This window comes from Ascaphus truei, chromosome 5 (genome assembly GCF_040206685.1).
Source record: "Ascaphus truei isolate aAscTru1 chromosome 5, aAscTru1.hap1, whole genome shotgun sequence".
Taxonomy (NCBI): domain Eukaryota; kingdom Metazoa; phylum Chordata; class Amphibia; order Anura; family Ascaphidae; genus Ascaphus; species Ascaphus truei.
Window position 1 is genome coordinate 298,281,457 of NC_134487.1, and position 17,994 is coordinate 298,299,450.

Here is a 17,994-nt window from a genome sequence, read left to right on the forward strand (position 1 = left end):
ATGTGGGTATGAGCACTGGGTATGAGCACTGGGTATGTGGGTATGAGCAGCACTGGGTATGTGGGTATGAGCAGTGGGTATGAGCAGCACTGGGTATGAGCAGCACTGGGTATGAGCAGCACTGGGTATGAGCAGCACTGGGTATGAGCAGCACTGGGTATGTGGGTATGAGCAGCACAGGGTATGAGCAGCACTGGGTATGAGCAGCACTGGGTATGTGGGTATGAGCACTGGGTATGTGGGTATGAGCACTGGGTATGTGGGTATGAGCACTGGGTATGTGGGTATGAGCAGCACTGGGTATGAGCAGCACTGGGTATGAGCAGCACTGGGTATGTGGGTATGAGCAGCACTGGGTATGAGCAGCACTGGGTATGAGCAGCACTGGGTATGAGCAGCACTGGGTATGTGGGTATGTGGGTATGAGCACTGGGTATGAGCACTGGGTATGTGGGTATGAGCACTGGGTATGTGGGTATGAGCAGTGGGTATGTGGGTATGAGCACTGGGTATGTGGGTATGAGCAGTGGGTATGTGGGTATGAGCAGTGGGTATGTGGGTATGAGCACTGGGTATGTGGGTATGAGCAGTGGGTATGTGGGTATGAGCAGTGGGTATGTGGGTATGAGCAGTGGGTATGTGGGTATGTGGGTATGAGCACTGGGTATGTGAGTATGAGCACTGGGTATGTGGGTATGAGCACTGGGTATGTGAGTATGAGCACTGGGTATGTGGGTATGAGCAGTGGGTATGTGGGTATGAGCAGTGGGTATGTGGGTATGAGCAGTGGGTATGTGGGTATGAGCACTGAGTATGTGGGTATGAGCAGTGGGTATGTGGGTATGAGCAGTGGGTATGTGGGTATGAGCAGTGGGTATGTGGGTATGTGGGTATGAGCACTGGGTATGTGGGTATGAGCACTGGGTATGTGGGTATGAGCAGTGGGTATGTGGGTATGAGCAGTGGGTATGTGGGTATGAGCAGTGGGTATGTGGGTATGAGCACTGGGTATGTGGGTATGAGCACTGGGTATGTGGGTATGAGCAGTGGGTATGTGGGTATGAGCAGTGGGTATGTGGGTATGAGCACTGAGTATGTGGGTATGAGCAGTGGGTATGTGGGTATGAGCAGTGGGTATGTGGGTATGAGCAGTGGGTATGTGGGTATGTGGGTATGAGCACTGGGTATGTGGGTATGAGCACTGGGTATGTGGGTATGAGCAGTGGGTATGTGGGTATGAGCAGTGGGTATGTGGGTATGAGGACTGGGTATGTGGGTATGAGCACTGGGTATGTGGGTATGAGCACTGGGTATGTGGGTATGAGCACTGGGTATGTGGGTATGAGCAGTGGGTATGTGGGTATGAGCACTGGGTATGTGGGTATGAGCAGTGGGTATGTGGGTATGAGCACTGGGTATGTGGGTATGTGGGTATGAGCAGTGGGTATGTGGGTATGTGGGTATGTGGGTATGAGCAGTGGGTATGTGGGTATGTGGGTATGAGCACTGGGTATGTGGGTATGTGGGTATGAGCACTGGGTATGTGGGTATGAGCACTGGGTATGTGGGTATGAGCACAGGGTATGTGGGTATGAGCAGTGGGTATGTGGGTATGTGGGTATGAGCACTGGGTATGTGGGTATGAGCAGTGGGTATGTGGGTATGAGCAGTGGGTATGTGGGTATGAGCACTGGGTATGTGGGTATGAGCAGTGGGTATGTGGGTATGAGCAGTGGGTATGTGGGTATGTGGGTATGAGCACTGGGTATGTGGGTATGTGGGTATGAGCAGTGGGTATGTGGGTATGAGCACTGGGTATGTGGGTATGTGGGTATGTGGGTATGAGCACTGGGTATGAGCAGCACTGGGTATGTGGGTATGAGCACTGGGTATGTGGGTATGTGGGTATGAGCACTGGGTATGAGCACTGGGTATGTGGGTATGAGCACTGGGTATGTGGGTATGTGGGTATGAGCACTGGGTATGTGGGTATGTGGGTATGAGCACTGGGTATGAGCACTGGGTATGTGGGTATGAGCACTGGGTATGTGGGTATGAGCAGTGGGTATGTGGGTATGAGCACTGGGTATGTGGGTATGAGCAGTGGGTATGTGGGTATGTGGGTATGAGCACTGGGTATGTGGGTATGAGCAGTGGGTATGTGGGTATGAGCAGTGGGTATGTGGGTATGAGCAGTGGGTATGTGGGTATGAGCAGTGGGTATGTGGGTATGAGCACAGGGTATGAGCAGCACTGGGTATGTGGGTATGAGCAGCACAGGGTATGAGCAGCACTGGGTATGAGCAGCACTGGGTATGAGCAGCACTGGGTATGAGCAGCACTGGGTATGAGCAGCACTGGGTATGAGCAGCACTGGGTATGAGCAGCACTGGGTATGAGCAGCACTGGGTATGAGCAGCACTGGGTATGAGCAGCACAGGGTATGAGCAGCACTGGGTATGTGGGTATGAGCAGCACTTGGTATTTGGGTATGAGCAGCACTGGGTATGAGCAGCACTGGGTATGAGCAGCACTGGGTATGAGCAGCACTGGGTATGTGGGTATGAGCAGCACTGGGTATGAGCAGCACTGGGTATGAGCAGCACTGGGTATGAGCAGCACTGGGTATGTGGGTATGAGCAGCACAGGGTATGAGCAGCACTGGGTATGTGGGTATGAGCAGCACTGGGTATTTGGGTATGAGCAGCACAGGGTATGAGCAGCACTGGGTATGAGCAGCACTGGGTATGAGCAGCACTGGGTATTTGGGTATGAGCAGCACTGGGTATGAGCAGTGGGTATGTGGGTATGAGCAGTGGGTATGTGGGTATGAGCAGTGGGTATGTGGGTATGAGCAGTGGGTATGTGGGTATGAGCAGTGGGTATGTGGGTATGAGCAGTGGGTATGTGGGTATGAGCACTGGGTATGTGGGTATGAGCAGTGGGTATGTGGGTATGAGCAGTGGGTATGAGCACTGGGTATGTGGGTATGTGGGTATGAGCACTGGGTATGTGGGTATGAGCACTGGGTATGTGGGTATGTGGGTATGTGGGTATGAGCAGTGGGTATGTGGGTATGAGGACTGGGTATGTGGGTATGAGCACTGGGTATGTGGGTATGTGGGTATGAGCAGTGGGTATGTGGGTATGAGCAGTGGGTATGTGGGTATGTGGGTATGAGCACTGGGTATGTGGGTATGAGCAGTGGGTATGTGGGTATGAGCAGCACTGGGTATGTGGGTATGAGCACTGGGTATGTGGGTATGAGCAGTGGGTATGTGGGTATGAGCACTGGGTATGTGGGTATGTGGGTATGAGCAGTACTGGGTATGTGGGTATGAGCAGTGGGTATGTGGGTATGAGCAGTGGGTATATGGGTATGAGCACTGGGTATGTGGGTATGAGCAGTGGGTATGTGGGTATGTGGGTATGTGGGTATGAGCAGTGGGTATGTGGGTATGAGCACTGGGTATGTGGGTATGAGCAGTGGGTATGTGGGTATGAGCAGCACAGGGTATGAGCAGCACTGGGTATGAGCAGCACTGGGTATGAGCAGCACTGGGTATGTGGGTATGAGCAGCACTGGGTATTTGGGTATGAGCAGCACTGGGTATGAGCAGCACTGGGTATGAGCAGCACTGGGTATGTGGGTATGAGCAGCACTGGGTATGAGCAGCACTGGGTATGAGCAGCACTGGGTATGAGCAGCACTGGGTATGAGCAGCACTGGGTATGTGGGTATGAGCAGCACTGGGTATGAGCAGCACAGGGTATGAGCAGCACTGGGTATGAGCAGCACTGGGTATGAGCAGCACTGGGTATGAGCAGCACTGGGTATGAGCAGCACAGGGTATGAGCAGCACTGGGTATGAGCAGCACTGGGTATGAGCAGCACTGGGTATGTGCACTGGGTATGTGGGTATGAGCAGCACAGGGTATGAGCAGCACAGGGTATGAGCAGCACAGGGTATGAGCAGCACAGGGTATGAGCAGCACAGGGTATGAGCAGCACTGGGTATGAGCAGCACAGGGTATGAGCAGCACTGGGTATGAGCAGCACTGGGTATGAGCAGCACTGGGTATGTGCAGCACTGGGTATGAGCAGCACTGGGTATGAGCAGCACTGGGTATGTGCAGCACTGGGTATGAGCAGCACAGGGTATGAGCAGCACAGGGTATGAGCAGCACTGGGTATGAGCAGCACTGGGTATGAGCAGCACTGGGTATGAGCAGCACTGGGTATGAGCAGCACTGGGTATGAGCAGCACAGGGTATGAGCAGCACTGGGTATGAGCAGCACTGGGTATGAGCAGCACTGGGTATGAGCAGCACTGGGTATGAGCAGCACTGGGTATGAATGGATCCTCTGCCTTCATGTGGCAGTACTGTATCACACCTTGATTCATTCCACTTTAGCCCCGCCCCTATCCCCTCCAGCCGCTCCTCCTATTGGCCGGCGGCCTGCTGGAGTCCTGCCCTATTGTTCCAAGCGAGAGCCGCTTCTGCAAACTTCAGCCCAAGCAAGAGAGGGGGAGAGGAGAGAGACAGGGGGGAGAGAGAAGAAGAGGGGAGAGAGGAGAAGAGGGGAGAGAGAGGGGGAGAGTAGAGAGAGGGGGAGAGGAGAGAGAGGGGGGGAGAGGAGAGAGAGGGGGGGAGAGGAGAGAGAGGGGGGGAGAGACAGGGGGAGAGAGGAGAGAGGGGGGAGAGAGGAGAGAGGGGGGAGAGAGAGAGAAGAGAGAGAGAGAGACTTCTGCTATTGGTTGCGGAGCGCATGCAAGAGAGGGGCAGCAGGGAGAGGGATTTAAAGGGAAGGAGAGAGGGACATGCGGGCTGTGCTCCTGCTACAGGGGGATTGCTGTGCTTAGGGTTAGTACAGAGGACGTGGACACCCTCCCCCTGCAGCCCCCCGCTCCCCTGCAATCCCCCACCCCTTCCCCCCTGCAGCCCCCCCTCTCCCCTGCAATCCCCCACCCCTTCCCCCCTGCAGCCCCCCACCCCTTCCCCCCTGCAGCCCCCCACCCCTTCCCCCCGGCAGCCCCCCACCCCTTCCCCCCTGCAGCCCCCCAGCCCTTCCCCCCTGCAGCCCCCCAACCCCTCATCTTCCTGGGACCTTTATCACTGACAGACCAGCTGCAGAGGATGAGCTGCCATGCCTGATAAAATGTCCAGCTTTCTGTACATCGGGGACATCGTCTCCCTATACGCGGAGGGGACAGTCAACGGATTTATCAGCACCCTGGGGTAAGGAATGTTATCTATGTGCCCCCCGCTCCCCCCCCCTCCCCCCCCCCCACGCCCCCCCCCCCACGCCCCCCACGCCCCCCCCCCCACGCCCCCCACGCCCCCGTGGCAGTGGGCAGTGTGGGTGACACGCAGGGTGGTGGGCGCACACTTTGCACAGGAAGCAGGTTATTATCACACTGAGCAGCACAGAGCTGCACAAACTGCAGCACTTCGTGCAGTCTGATAAGTAGGAAGTGCTCAGAAACTTCTCGGAAGGGCCCACAGCAGTGAGGGGTTATGTAGCAAGGCAAACGTGGAGCAATTCTGCGCCTAAATAACTGCACTGTATATATATATTAAGGGACATATTATTTTTTTTTTAAGTGATAGGATTTTTTTTCTGATACATATGGTGCGGATTTTATGCCCCAGATTTGCGCCACTTTTGCACAGACCCCAATGACCTATTCCTTAACCCCGCAGAGATGCTCCTACATACAGGAGCTGGCATGAAGACAGCATTTTATGTTCAAGTTGAGATGCTGTAGCATACAGCTGCACTGAGCATGGGCTTGACCCTTCTCTACCATCCCCAAATAATAAAGGGTTCCAGAAACGAACCCCCCCAATCTCCCCCATCTGGCCAGGACTGTAGGAAAGCAATCCGCTATTACTATGTTACTCAGCATTACAAGGATCAGTGTATTTGTAATATTTAGGGATTACTGAAATCATGTGCAATAATAGGCAAGAATTTAGGGGATGGGAACTGCATACATATATTTCCCTATAATACTACAAAGATTAACCCCCTTAGTGCCAGATAGGGCTTTCCAAAATGTTGCAGGTCCCTCTGGCAGCAAAGTGGTTAACATTGAATGATCATTGGATCCTTAAATTGTAAACCCTTCAAGTTAGGTTCCCCTCTACGCTTACTGTACATTGTTTCCTGTATATCAATTTGTTTTATTGCATCTTCTGTGTACATTGCTGCCTCTATATACAATATCAGTCTTTCCGTGCACACCAATTGTCCTGCAATAATTATAATATATTTAATTCTGGTGTTATACAGCATTATTATTCAAATATTATATGTGGTTTTAAAGCCCCTTGGGCAGCCAATGGTTTTATTATTCCTATTCTCTGCTGGGGTGATCCTCCCCACCCCCCTCCCACCCCCCTCCAAAATGTAGCCACATTGGGTGCATATACTGTATGCTTTTTAACAAAACCAGGTGTTGTATGTTGGTTTTTTAAAGCAGGATTTCTGCTGTGTTGCTGGATCATTATATCTGGCCCTGTGTTTTTTAACATGCCTACAATCCAAGGTCATCCCTGAGCAGGGACCTCACACATTTTTGAACTCATACGCATGAAGAATTGGTGTAGCTTGGGTAGAAATGTCAAAGTTATTCATTTTGTGAAAGCGTGGGGCTTTTTTGGAAATTCTGCAAAAATATGCAGCTTTTCTCAAGATAATTAGCACACAATAATATGGTCGGAGTTTAATACTTGATTTAAAAATGTATGAAAGTGAACATCAAGCTGATCACTGAGTAAAACAGAATTCTTAGAAGGCTCCAAGAAATTGCACACGGTTTTGCAAAAGTACCCTGAACCCTGCAGAGTTTGACAATATAAAAGGGACACCCTGCAGAGTTTGACAATATAAAAGGGACGATGCAGTCACTTGTATGTATGGGTATCTTTGTAGTGCCAACAGTGTACTCGGCACTTGACATAAACAATACATGAGACATAAAACAGGAGTATATTACAAAACTAGAATACATGCTTCAAATATAAAAGTAAACATTGGCAGAAGAAAGTCTCTTCCCCAAAGAGCTTACAATCAAAGGGATGTGTTTGGAGTTTTACGGCGACAGTAGGAGTACATGAAAGTGCATTGGTTCATAGAGTTTGGCTAAGAGGGTGAGTAAGTGCATCACAAGAGGGTAGCGTCATTGCATTTTGGAGTAACTTCAATGCCTCTTAGGTTGTCATTGTCTCTCAAAAGTAAAGTGAATTTTGAATGCCAGTATCCTAGGCTTTTGGGCCAATCTTAATCACAGAATGGGATATCCACACTAGACAGTTTCTCTTGGTGGAAATTCGTATTTTTTGCAGAACATTTTGTGGTGTTTTGAAAGTCCGCTTTATTTGGCAAATGCACGACTTGACACCTGTAATCCTTGCACATGGCGTATCCTTTTTAAAAGCTGCACATCTTGTTGGCAGTAACATTTTGGCTGCCGTGAAGCGGTTCTGACACTAGGCTTGCCTCACGGTACCCTCGGGGGCTCCAGACATGAAGCTGTGCTAGGCGCAGTGTGAGTTCATTCATACCTATGGGCTGACCATCAACAATTCAACTTCTTTGTAAACAAGGACAATAAAAGATAAAGCCCATATTTACTAAGCGGTGCTATTCTGAAAGAAACCCTTGCAGCCCTTTTAGTTGAACGGGCCCTACAATGTCTTCCTGCGCCAAAATGTGTTTTTTGGAATAGCCCTAAGTGCTACATTTGCTTCTAAAACATATTTCACTGTTCTGATGCAATGAAGTATTGTCTAATCCCTTATAAACATTTGATGCACATAAGTGACATATATATATACTTTATATGGTGAACCCCGTGAGTAACATGAGTGAAGCAGCCTTGTGGCTATGCACAACCAATCTCAAGACAAAAAGCCATGTGACCGTCCTTTCGATGGTTATCTCATCCCAAATGTGCCAATGGAACCAAACTGGAAAATAACTCTTTGAGGGGGGTTATATCCTAAGTGCTGATCCGGGACGAACGCACAGAAACTACCATTAAACTAAATGGGAGGGTCCGTGATTTAATACCAGGTCCGCACTAACGTACGTTAGAACATAACCCCCATTATGCCACGGACACATAGGTCAGGGGGGCTCAACTTCAGTCCTCAAGCCCCCCCAACAGGTCAGGTTTTTAGGATATCCCTGCTTCAGCACAGGTGGCCCAATCAGAGGCTCAGTCTGTGACTGAGCCTCTGATTGAGCCACCTGTGCTGAAACTGGGATATTCTGAAAACCTGGCCTGTTGGGGGGGGGGGGGGGCTTGACGGCTGGCGTTGAGCAACTTTTCCATAGGGGATGAAGAAGTGAAGGAGACGGGTGTTGCTCTCGCACACACCACTGCATCCACAGGCATGTTGGATCCGGCAGCACAAGTAATGTACACATGTGCCACTTCTCACATCCCGTGGTGTGACCTCGTGGTGATCGTGTTTCTCTCTGGGGAAGGCTGAGATTATTGGGGAAGATGAAACGCGACGCAGGTTCCCCACCTGTACTTTCTATCGTCACAATTAACAAAGGGCGAATAATCCCACTGAGACAGGAAAACGCTCGCTTCTCGTGCCTGTCTCATAACCTGTATACTGTGCTGCACTGTCCTAATATAGAGCATGAGCGGCCAACTCCAGTCCTCAAGGGCCACCAACAGGTCAGGTTTTCAGGATATCCCTGCATCAGCACAGGTGGCTCAATCAGTGGCTCAGTGGAAGAGCCTGTGTCAGGACAGTTGGCCTCTTACTGTATATAGAGTGTTATCGTGCTTTTTGTTGTGCGATGGATACGTTGCACTTCCTCGTGGTACCGGTGTGGTGGGTAGGACTGCTAATTCATCGTGGCACCGGTGTGGTGGGTAGGACTGCTAATTCCACGTGGTACCGGTGTGGTGGGTAGGACTGCTAATTCCTCGTGGCACCGGTGTGGTGGGTAGGCCTGCTAATTCCTCATGGTACCGGTGTGGTGGGTAGGACTGCTAATTCCTCGTGGCATCGGTGTGGTGGGTAGGACTGCTAATTCCTCGTGGCACCGGTGTGGTGGGTAGGACTGCTAATTCCACGTGGCACCGGTGTGGTGGGTAGGACTGCTAATTCCTCGTGGCACCGGTGTGGTGGGTAGAACTGCTAATTCATCGTGGCACCGGTGTGGTGGGTAGGACTGCTAATTCCTCGTGGCACCGGTGTGGTGGGTAGGACTGCTAATTCCACGTGGTACCGGTGTGGTGGGTAGGACTGCTAATTCCACGTGGCATCGGTGTGGTGGGTAGGACTGCTAATGTTTTGTTAGTAATGTATACACATAACAGAATAAGCCGTTACTGTGCGTGGTCTGTCCCATGTCCACGGTATCCTGGTTTTTTTAAGAATGTTGTTATCACTTTGCATGAGATTGCACAATAAATATTATTGCCAATAAAACACAAAACCAGCTCCGAACGTTGTGCGATCGTTTGTTTTATTCCTTATCTATTAATCATTTTATTCTGTATCTATTAATCCTTTTTAATGCAACTTTTCAAGTCCTCTTCAGTGACGATGGGACGGGTGACGGCACAGTAATATTTTGCTGCTATACAGCACTTGAGTACAAACAGGGTCACAGAGCATTCTTTGTGGCTGTCTGCTCACCACATCAACTTAGGCCCCTGATATAGTACAGGCGCGCGTGAGACGGAGCGCATGACGTCCCGCGCGCCTGTACTAGAAGCGATCCGTGGTCTGTAGGATTGCGTGACCGGGGACGTGGTGAGGGCGTGCCCCTGATGTCACGAGCGGGTTCGCCCTCATTGGCTGAACCGCGCCCGTGGCCCGGCCATCTCGCGGCAAAATCAAAAACAGTTGTGTCGCGAAGTATCGGCCGCCCCGGCGCTCTCGAGCACGCGCGCACTCTATGGCTGTGCGCATTGCCTTACGGCCTTTTGTTTTCGGCGCTCGCTCCGTCGCTCATACTTTGGACGCGGGCTTAGAGGTTTCCTGTGTGTAACATGGACTGCTGGGAGTGTAATGTGTGTACATCGGACTAAAGTAATGGCAAGTGTATGTACGTCTTTATTTATATAGCGCCATTAATGTACACAGCGCTTCACAGCAGAAATACACGGGACAGTCATATAAATAACAATAATACAAATAACACAGAATGGGATTAAGTGCTTCACACATAAAAGTCACATTAGGAAAAGAGTCCCTGCCCCGAAGAGCTTACAATCTAGATGCAGTCGGTGCTCCGGCAGGAACACCGTAAACGCCTTGTCGGTTTCAATACTCTGTAGGAACCGGAAGCATTCAAAGTATGTCCCATTTAATTTATGCAGCCGGTGGCACACTCACTGTTTATAGCCGTCACCTGTACACTAAGTTGGTCACTTGTATGCTTTTTACACCCGACGAAGGGTTCTCCCCGAAAAGTCGTGCTCCGTGTCTGCGTAAGTAGAAGGGCTGTGAGATTCTGCTGGCGGGCGGCAGGTTCCTACAGAGAACTGGAATGTCCGTAGAATCATTGGAATGTGTGACGTGTAAGGGCGGCTTTTGGTATTTGTCCGAAGCCAGGGGTTGTCAACGCTAGTCCTCAAGGGCCACCAACAGGTCAGGTTTTCAGGATATCCCTTCTTTAGCACAGGTGGCTCAATTAGTGGCCCAGTTGAAGACTGCACCAACTGTGCTGAAGCAGGGATATTCTGAAAACCTGACCTGTTGGTGGCCCTTGAGGCCTGGAGTTGGCTACCCCTGATATACATACATATTCACTTCTAAGAACATTGTGCTATCGTTATACTTCTACGGCCCCGGACATAGTACCCATGCGACGGAGCGCATGGCGTCGTGCGCGCCTGCTGCAAGGGCGATCTGTGGGATTTGGAGGAGGAGATGCGACAGGGAGGCGTGTCGGAGGCGTGCCCGTGACGTCACATGAGTTGGTTCACCCTCACTGGCTGAACCGCGCACGTGACCTCGCCGTCACGCGACAAAATAAAAAAAAATGTTAGTCGCGAAAAATCGGCCGCTCCATTGTGCGCGAATATGTCCGTCCTCATTGAGGTACCACCTTTTGTTTGCGTCGCGCGGACTGTGGACGTGGCCTGAGGGGTATAGAAGGTAACTGCCACAGTTTCTCACACACGTGAAGGGGCTTCAGTGACCTCAACTCAGTGATCATTGAAATACAATAACATGTTGGTGATGCGTGCACATAACGTGAAGGTGGGCAGCATGTACAGTATCCCTATTGCCAGTGTTCCCCGTCCTTCTCCCAGTTCTCCTCCTGCTATACGTTACCTGTGACCACCCAGCTCGAACAATCGATGATTTCTTCATGGCTGTGAAACTCCTCCAGTCCGCACAAGTTACTCGGGCAGAGAAAGCCAATGAACCAAACCTCGGGTGGTGGATACACTGACACAAGGCCACAGAGCAGATGGGATACAAGGGGCTTCAGTCGCCTGAGGAAATGGGCCACGTGGATATTCCATCAAATAATTGTATATATTGTTTTATATACATACTGACAATATGCAGCATTATACGTTTACTGTATCTTCAGGCACCGGAAAGCCCTTTTCCAGTCTGTGGGAAAAGCAGATAAGGTGATTTGCCACGGTCACGAGAAGCAGACAGTGGGTGTGTGACTGAGACTCACCTGCAGGGTTCTTACCCTGGGGTTATTGGGGAGCCCTATAACACGTCTTATGTTGTAGGTGAGCAGCTCTCTGAATAGTTTGTGCCGTTACTCGTGCCCAGCGCACACTGGGATAAAGTCCAAGGTCACAAGGAGCGCGCTATAGAATTTGAGGCAGAATAACCCAGTCCTAATCTCTACCCATAGGTCACTCCTCCCATGCATCATATGTTAGATTAGAGTCGCAGACATGTCACATTGTTCACCTGCGAATCACCTGCTCGCTTAACCCTGTTCTGACATGGGGCCCAGCTTCTCCCTGCAAAGCAATGCTTAGCTGGCGTGTGTCAGAGCAAAGGGGTTAACATTTTAGAATCCAAGATGCATTTAATACAGGGGCGGTCAACTCCAGTCCTCAAGGGCCACCAACAGGTCAGGTTTTCATGATATCCCCGCTTCAGCACAAGTGGCTCAGTCGAAGATTGAGCCACCTGTGCTGAATCAGGGATATCCTTGAGCACTGGCGTTGAGCACCCTTGATCTACACTACTATCACATGGAGTATTAGGCCCAACACACACCATTTGTTGTCATATTATTAGGTGAAGTTTTGACATAATGGGTAAATGGCTATTTTTTAATGCACAAGCCAGTGGCACAATGCCAGCCGTACTCTAAACGTACAGCACCCGTCACGTTTTGTTTTACCAATATATTTTTTGTTTACATGATTTGAATTGGGGGGTGCACCCCCCCCGGGGCGCACCCCCAACCCCCCCAAGCTGAACTGCTCTATTTTTAGCTCCAAGGACTCCCCGGTTACCCAAATACTCCCCCGGTAAAGTTACTGGTGTTGCTGCTGGGCATTTAAATAGTTGTCCAGTAGGAAGCCTGCAAATTATAACGTTGCAGCTTCCCATTGGTTTGAGATTTGATGGCCATATTGTTTACCCTGGAGAGAGGAGAAGTACCGGTAACTTCACCAATGAGTATCTGGGTAACGGGGGGTTTAGGATGTATTATACTGTGGTTATGTGATTATATTGTGCCTTCTCAGTAAGATGTACATTAGGGGCATGGCGGGTTTGCATGGCTTTTGGTGGTATGGCGTAGTCAGGAGGGTGTTGGCCTTGAATACGTACACTTGTGGATGTGGGTGTAGGCTCACCCTCTCACACTGGCGCTGATGGGCCCTGGTTTTCTTACCCTGACAAGTCTGTGCTTAGTAAGGAGCTACAGTATTACATGGGAGCTGTCAGAGGCAACCATTGCTTTAATAAGCAGTGAGGGGGCGCTTCTTAGATAAACACAACCCGTACCGTATTTTTAACACACATGTCAGTGTAACTTGCAAGCTGCGTGGGATTGCAGGAGACACCTGCTGGGCCGGTCAGGGAGGAAGTGGCTCAGTTTTGGCGTGTTTTTCTGCTCAGTGTTTTCGCTGAGCTAGCAGAGGCCCGCGCTGTGCATAGGAAACGCTCCACTTCATTTAACAGGAACTTTCGGTTTCCGCATAGTTCGAATACACCGCCCTTTTGACTAAAATATCTCTTCCCCTTGTTAGCTGTATTCTTTAAAGCCGCAGTCCAAGCTGCCGGATTCCCCCCCTCCCCCCCTTTAATATGCGCATCAATACAATCCACACAATGATAAGTAATTAGCTAAGTTGCCAATCAATCCGTTCTCCTGTGATCTATCGGCGAAGATTTGGCTCGGGGGTTCACTAAATGGCTGTCGGTGCAGCAGCAGAGAAGCAGAGATGCAAAGTTCTGTGTGGGGAAGATCATGTGACCAGGCAGTCACTAGATACAATTGGTGCGCTGCTAGAGAGGAGACAGGGCTCAAAAAGGGGTGTGCCAGAGCCTGTTTCAGAAGAGGAAGGGGATGTGACTTTGTAAATGGTTGCTATAGAAACAAAAAAGGCTCGTTACATTATAATACATTAAAATTTTCATTCAGAGTTGTTTTAAAAAAAATGCTACAACTATTTTCCCATAGTACAGAACTGATTTATTTTAATAAAAAACTACATGTAGGTTATTGCTTGGTCTGCAGGTTTAAAGGGACCGTCTCTCGTGGAACCAAAGTGAATGAAGGACATTGGCATGTTTAACCTTCAGAGTGTCCTTGTGACGTTCCTGGCAGACCAGGGAGGACATGGCGAAAATGCTGGTGTTCTGGGGGATGGTCAGGGTACCAGGCTCCGCTTCTGTTTCTGTCGGCAGTGGCAGTTGTGTGATGGCTGATGGAGGAATCTCGTGATAGCAAAATCTGGTGCTCGGTGGCACTGAAAAGGTTAATAATACATGTAACTGACTAACATGTTTAAAAAAAAAAAAAAATGGACACGTTAAAATATTTTTAAATCATTTTTTTTCTTTAACCATTTGCACAGTGCACAAATGCCTTAGAGGCTTAGAGCACACGGGCGGCCAACTCCAGTCCTCAAAGGCCACCAACAGGTGAGGTTTTCAGGATATCCCTGCTTCTGCACAGGTGGCTCAGTCTTTGACTGAGCCACAGATTGAGCCACCTGTGCTGAAGCAGGGATATCCTAAAAACCTGACCTGTGAGCCACCTGTGCTGAAGCAGGGATATCCTAAAAACCTGACCTGTGAGCCACCTGTGCTGAAGCAGGGATATCCTAAAAACCTGACCTGTGAGCCACCTGTGCTGAAGCAGGGATAGCCTAAAAACCTGACCTGTGCTGAAGCAGGGATATCCTATAAACCTGATCTGTTGGTGGCCCTTGAGGGCTGGAGTTGCCCTGGTTTAGAGAATACTGTATATTGAGCGCTTTCATCCTACTGTAGTCCAATATTTGTTGTTACACTGACGGCAGCGTTAAGACCTCCCTTCTGCTGGAATGCGGTAATTGTATACCATTTCTTAACCCCTTCAGTAGCAGGCAGCGTTTCAACGCAGCACTCCAGCATTAAAGCGGTGAATGGACAGAAATGAAGAAACGCGTCCCAGTTTACGCGGAAGGCAATGTATGGGAGAAAGTACACCAGTGAGGAATGTGGATTGTGTCAAAGGGGGACTGTATAACCGAAAGATACAAAGAACTGAAGACAAACACACATTTGTGGGCTGTGTAAACTGGCTGACATGTGTCACGTTGCAGCTTACACGCGTGGAAAGACGCGTTGAAAGAAAGGTGAAGCCTGAATGTTGCACGTGAATCATTTTGTCGGGTTGGATAAATGGAGCATTCTCTCTGCACAGCTTCAGATCCTGATATGTGCCCCACTTGGCTTCTTCACTCGAAAGCATGTGTTTAATAATAATAATAATAATAATAACTTTATTGCACATAGGGCTGTTCTCCCAATGGGATTCGCAGCACAGTTGCAGCACAGTTGCAGCACAGCGCGCTGTACGCAGCACATGGGGATTTTTACAAACACAGCCCCAGATGAGCTTACAATCTTTGTTTTTGGTGCCCGAGGCACAGGGAGATATAGTGACGTGCCCACGGTCACAAGGAGCTGACACCGGGATATGAACATGGGCCCCCTAATTCACACTCGCTGAGCCGCGCCTTCTCCCTACACTGTGACGCTGGAACCCTGTAGTCAGTGGCGGATTTAAAAAAATGAAAAAACACTCCCACGCGTTTCGCGCATTGCATTACGCTGTCAAAGAGTAAAAGCTCTTATGTTCCTACGTTGCCCTTAATAGTCCTCGCGCATCTAAATAAACTCCCCTGTCATCAGAGAACCGCGTCCTGCTGTAGGAAAGACGTCGGGTCTGAACTGGCTCGTTACGTTAACCCAGCTGCACTAATGACCTCACGTCTACCACTATCACATTCTACAGACATTTTTAAGGGATTCACACCTAACTACTATACGAAAATTCTATACAACTAAAAAAACTATTATATAATAAATATAGATCGCACAAAAGAAACCCGCTCAAGTTTCCTAACTGCATTGGAATATAAAATAGAATATAATCAGAAAAGTGGCAGCTTGAATTCTATATATCATGGGACTCCACCTATATTGGAGTAGTGAATTATCTCTCACATTGGATGTGTTCACATATAAGAAACGTAATTTCATAATTGACTATTATATCAATCCCCTACTCATCTCATCTGTGTCCTCCTCTCCTTGCTGTCTCTCTGTTTCCTCCTCCTCACCTTGCTATCTCTCCTCCCCTCTCTTTGCACTCACTCCTGCGCCTGACAGGCTATATATATGGCACGTGACATCATAATGATTGCAGACATATATATATATATATATATATATATATATATATATATATATATATATATACACAAATGTAAATACAACTGTATGCTCATCTGCATGTCTTAGGCAGGTCTGCAACCCCGCCTTTCACCATTGGCACACAGCACTTCCACTGCAGCAAGGCATTCTGGGAAATGACATTCAAATGAGCACACAGTGCCACTTTTTGCTTCAAAAACCATTTTTAACATGGTTCCCTATAGGCTTAAGCTTGCTGCATGGTCACAGCTTTGAGCACAGCCAGGGTTAAGATGCATAGCCAGAAAACCCACCCACAGACAGCTGTTTCGACCTTAATGGGTCTCATATATATATTTTATTTTATTATAAGCCTGTGACAAGGAGCTTTGTGACAGGCTATAATAATACACCAAATAACTGGGTTGAACTGAACGAGGCTTAGATATAATAAAGTATATTTATTCCTTAAATAGGTGAACACAGCAATATAGTACAGTAACAGGCAAGAAGTAGCATTTACTTGGGGGTGGGGAATGAGAAGTAACAAGTAGCAATTCTCCAGCAATCAGGTAACAATTCAGATGGTATAGAAGATATTATATATATATATATATATATATATATATATATATATATATATATATATATATATATATATATATAATATGTATAATATCTTCTATACCATCTGAATTGTTACCTGATTGCTGGAGAATTGCTACTATATATATATATATATATATATATATATATATATGCAAATATAGCTGTATGCTCATCTGCATGTCTTAGGCAGGTCTGCAACCCCGCCTTTCCCCATTATCACCCAGCATACAGCACTTCCACTGCAGCAAGGGATTCTGGGAAATGACATGGAAATGACATGCAAATGAGCACACAGTGTCACTTTTTGCCTCAATAACCATTTTTAACATGGTTCCCTATAGGCTATATATATATATAGGCTTGTTTTATGCAGCCAATGCTTTCATTCTGCCACTATACTATACTGCATAAAAAAGCCCATAATATGCATTTCATGTGGAATTGTGATGTTTGTATTTTCTGTCATAAACGCCAATTCCTTTCATGCCTGCTGTGTAAAACATGCAGGTATAAGTCTTGACCTTTGTTCTTGGACCAAGGAAGAGATAAGCTCAGTACCACGGGATGAAAGGTTAGCCGTGATTTTAACCCTTTCAGTGCCAACGATTTCTGCCGCACATAGAATGCTGCAGACATGTTATTATAGGTATTCTGTTCTTTTTTTTACATGGGCAGACTCGCTGGGACCAGGGGCTCTTATCTGTCGTCAAATTCTACAGTATGTATTATTCGGCCTGCAAATTGGTTTTAGACAAGATCGTAAAGTAGCCTACAGAAAATAGTGTGTAGTGTCGATACTTTTCCAGAATATAAAGCGTACCGGAGAATTGAAACTATGAGGCCCGTGTTCAGGTTACAAAGGAAAGGAATTTGTCAAATAAATAAATACATGGAAACGGCAATATAAATCTGCTTTTTAACTCTCTCACTGCCGGGGGGGAAGGGGGGGGCAGAAATGTGTGGCGAGGTCCTCTGGCAGCAAAATGGTTAAGAGCAGAAAAAAGTGACCCAACTGGTGGCACTTGGGTGAAAGATACCACAGGAAGCAGTGAATTAATGTCGTACCAAGGTACCAAAATGACCCCGGAAACCTCTCGACGCTGGGTGCCGAGCTGGGAATTTGGAGTTTTATACTGGGAGGCTATGTGCTTGTCGCTAATTGTATACAGCAGGGGTTCTCAACTCCAGTCCTCAAGACCCCCCCAACAGATCAGGTTTTAAAGATATCCCAGCTTTAGCACAGATGGCTTAGTCGAACTGAGCCACTGATTGAGCCACCTGTGCTGAAGCTGGGAAATCCTTAAAACCTGGCCTGTTGGGGTGGTCTTGAGGACTGGAGTTGGGCATCGCTGGGATAACATGCAGAATAGATTGCTCTGCTTCCCTAATTAAACCCGCAAAGCAGTTAACGACCGGCACACAGAAGAGACTTAGATCTCTGATCTTACTCATTCAAGATCTGTTGAAATCGCAATTATGCAAATTCATAAACAGACGCCG

General features: G+C 48.4%; 1 protein-coding gene across 6 annotated transcripts in view; it reads left to right on the forward strand.

Moving 5' to 3' along the window:
* Positions 1 to 4,712: 4,712 nt before the first annotated feature.
* The window catches only part of ITPR2 (inositol 1,4,5-trisphosphate receptor type 2), a 317,011-nt gene continuing 303,729 nt past the window's right edge, over positions 4,713 to 17,994 (forward strand). For 3 of the 6 annotated variants that reach the window (XM_075602844.1, XM_075602845.1, XM_075602846.1), the window contains exons 1-2: positions 4,714 to 4,866; positions 5,126 to 5,241. In XM_075602844.1, the coding sequence (XP_075458959.1) occupies positions 4,772 to 4,866; positions 5,126 to 5,241 (211 nt within the window). In that variant the 5' untranslated portion in view covers positions 4,714 to 4,771. Of the gene's footprint in view, positions 4,867 to 5,125; positions 5,242 to 17,994 lie in introns of all 6 variants that reach the window. The other 3 variants (XM_075602847.1, XM_075602848.1, XM_075602849.1) reach the window with 2 other exon arrangements.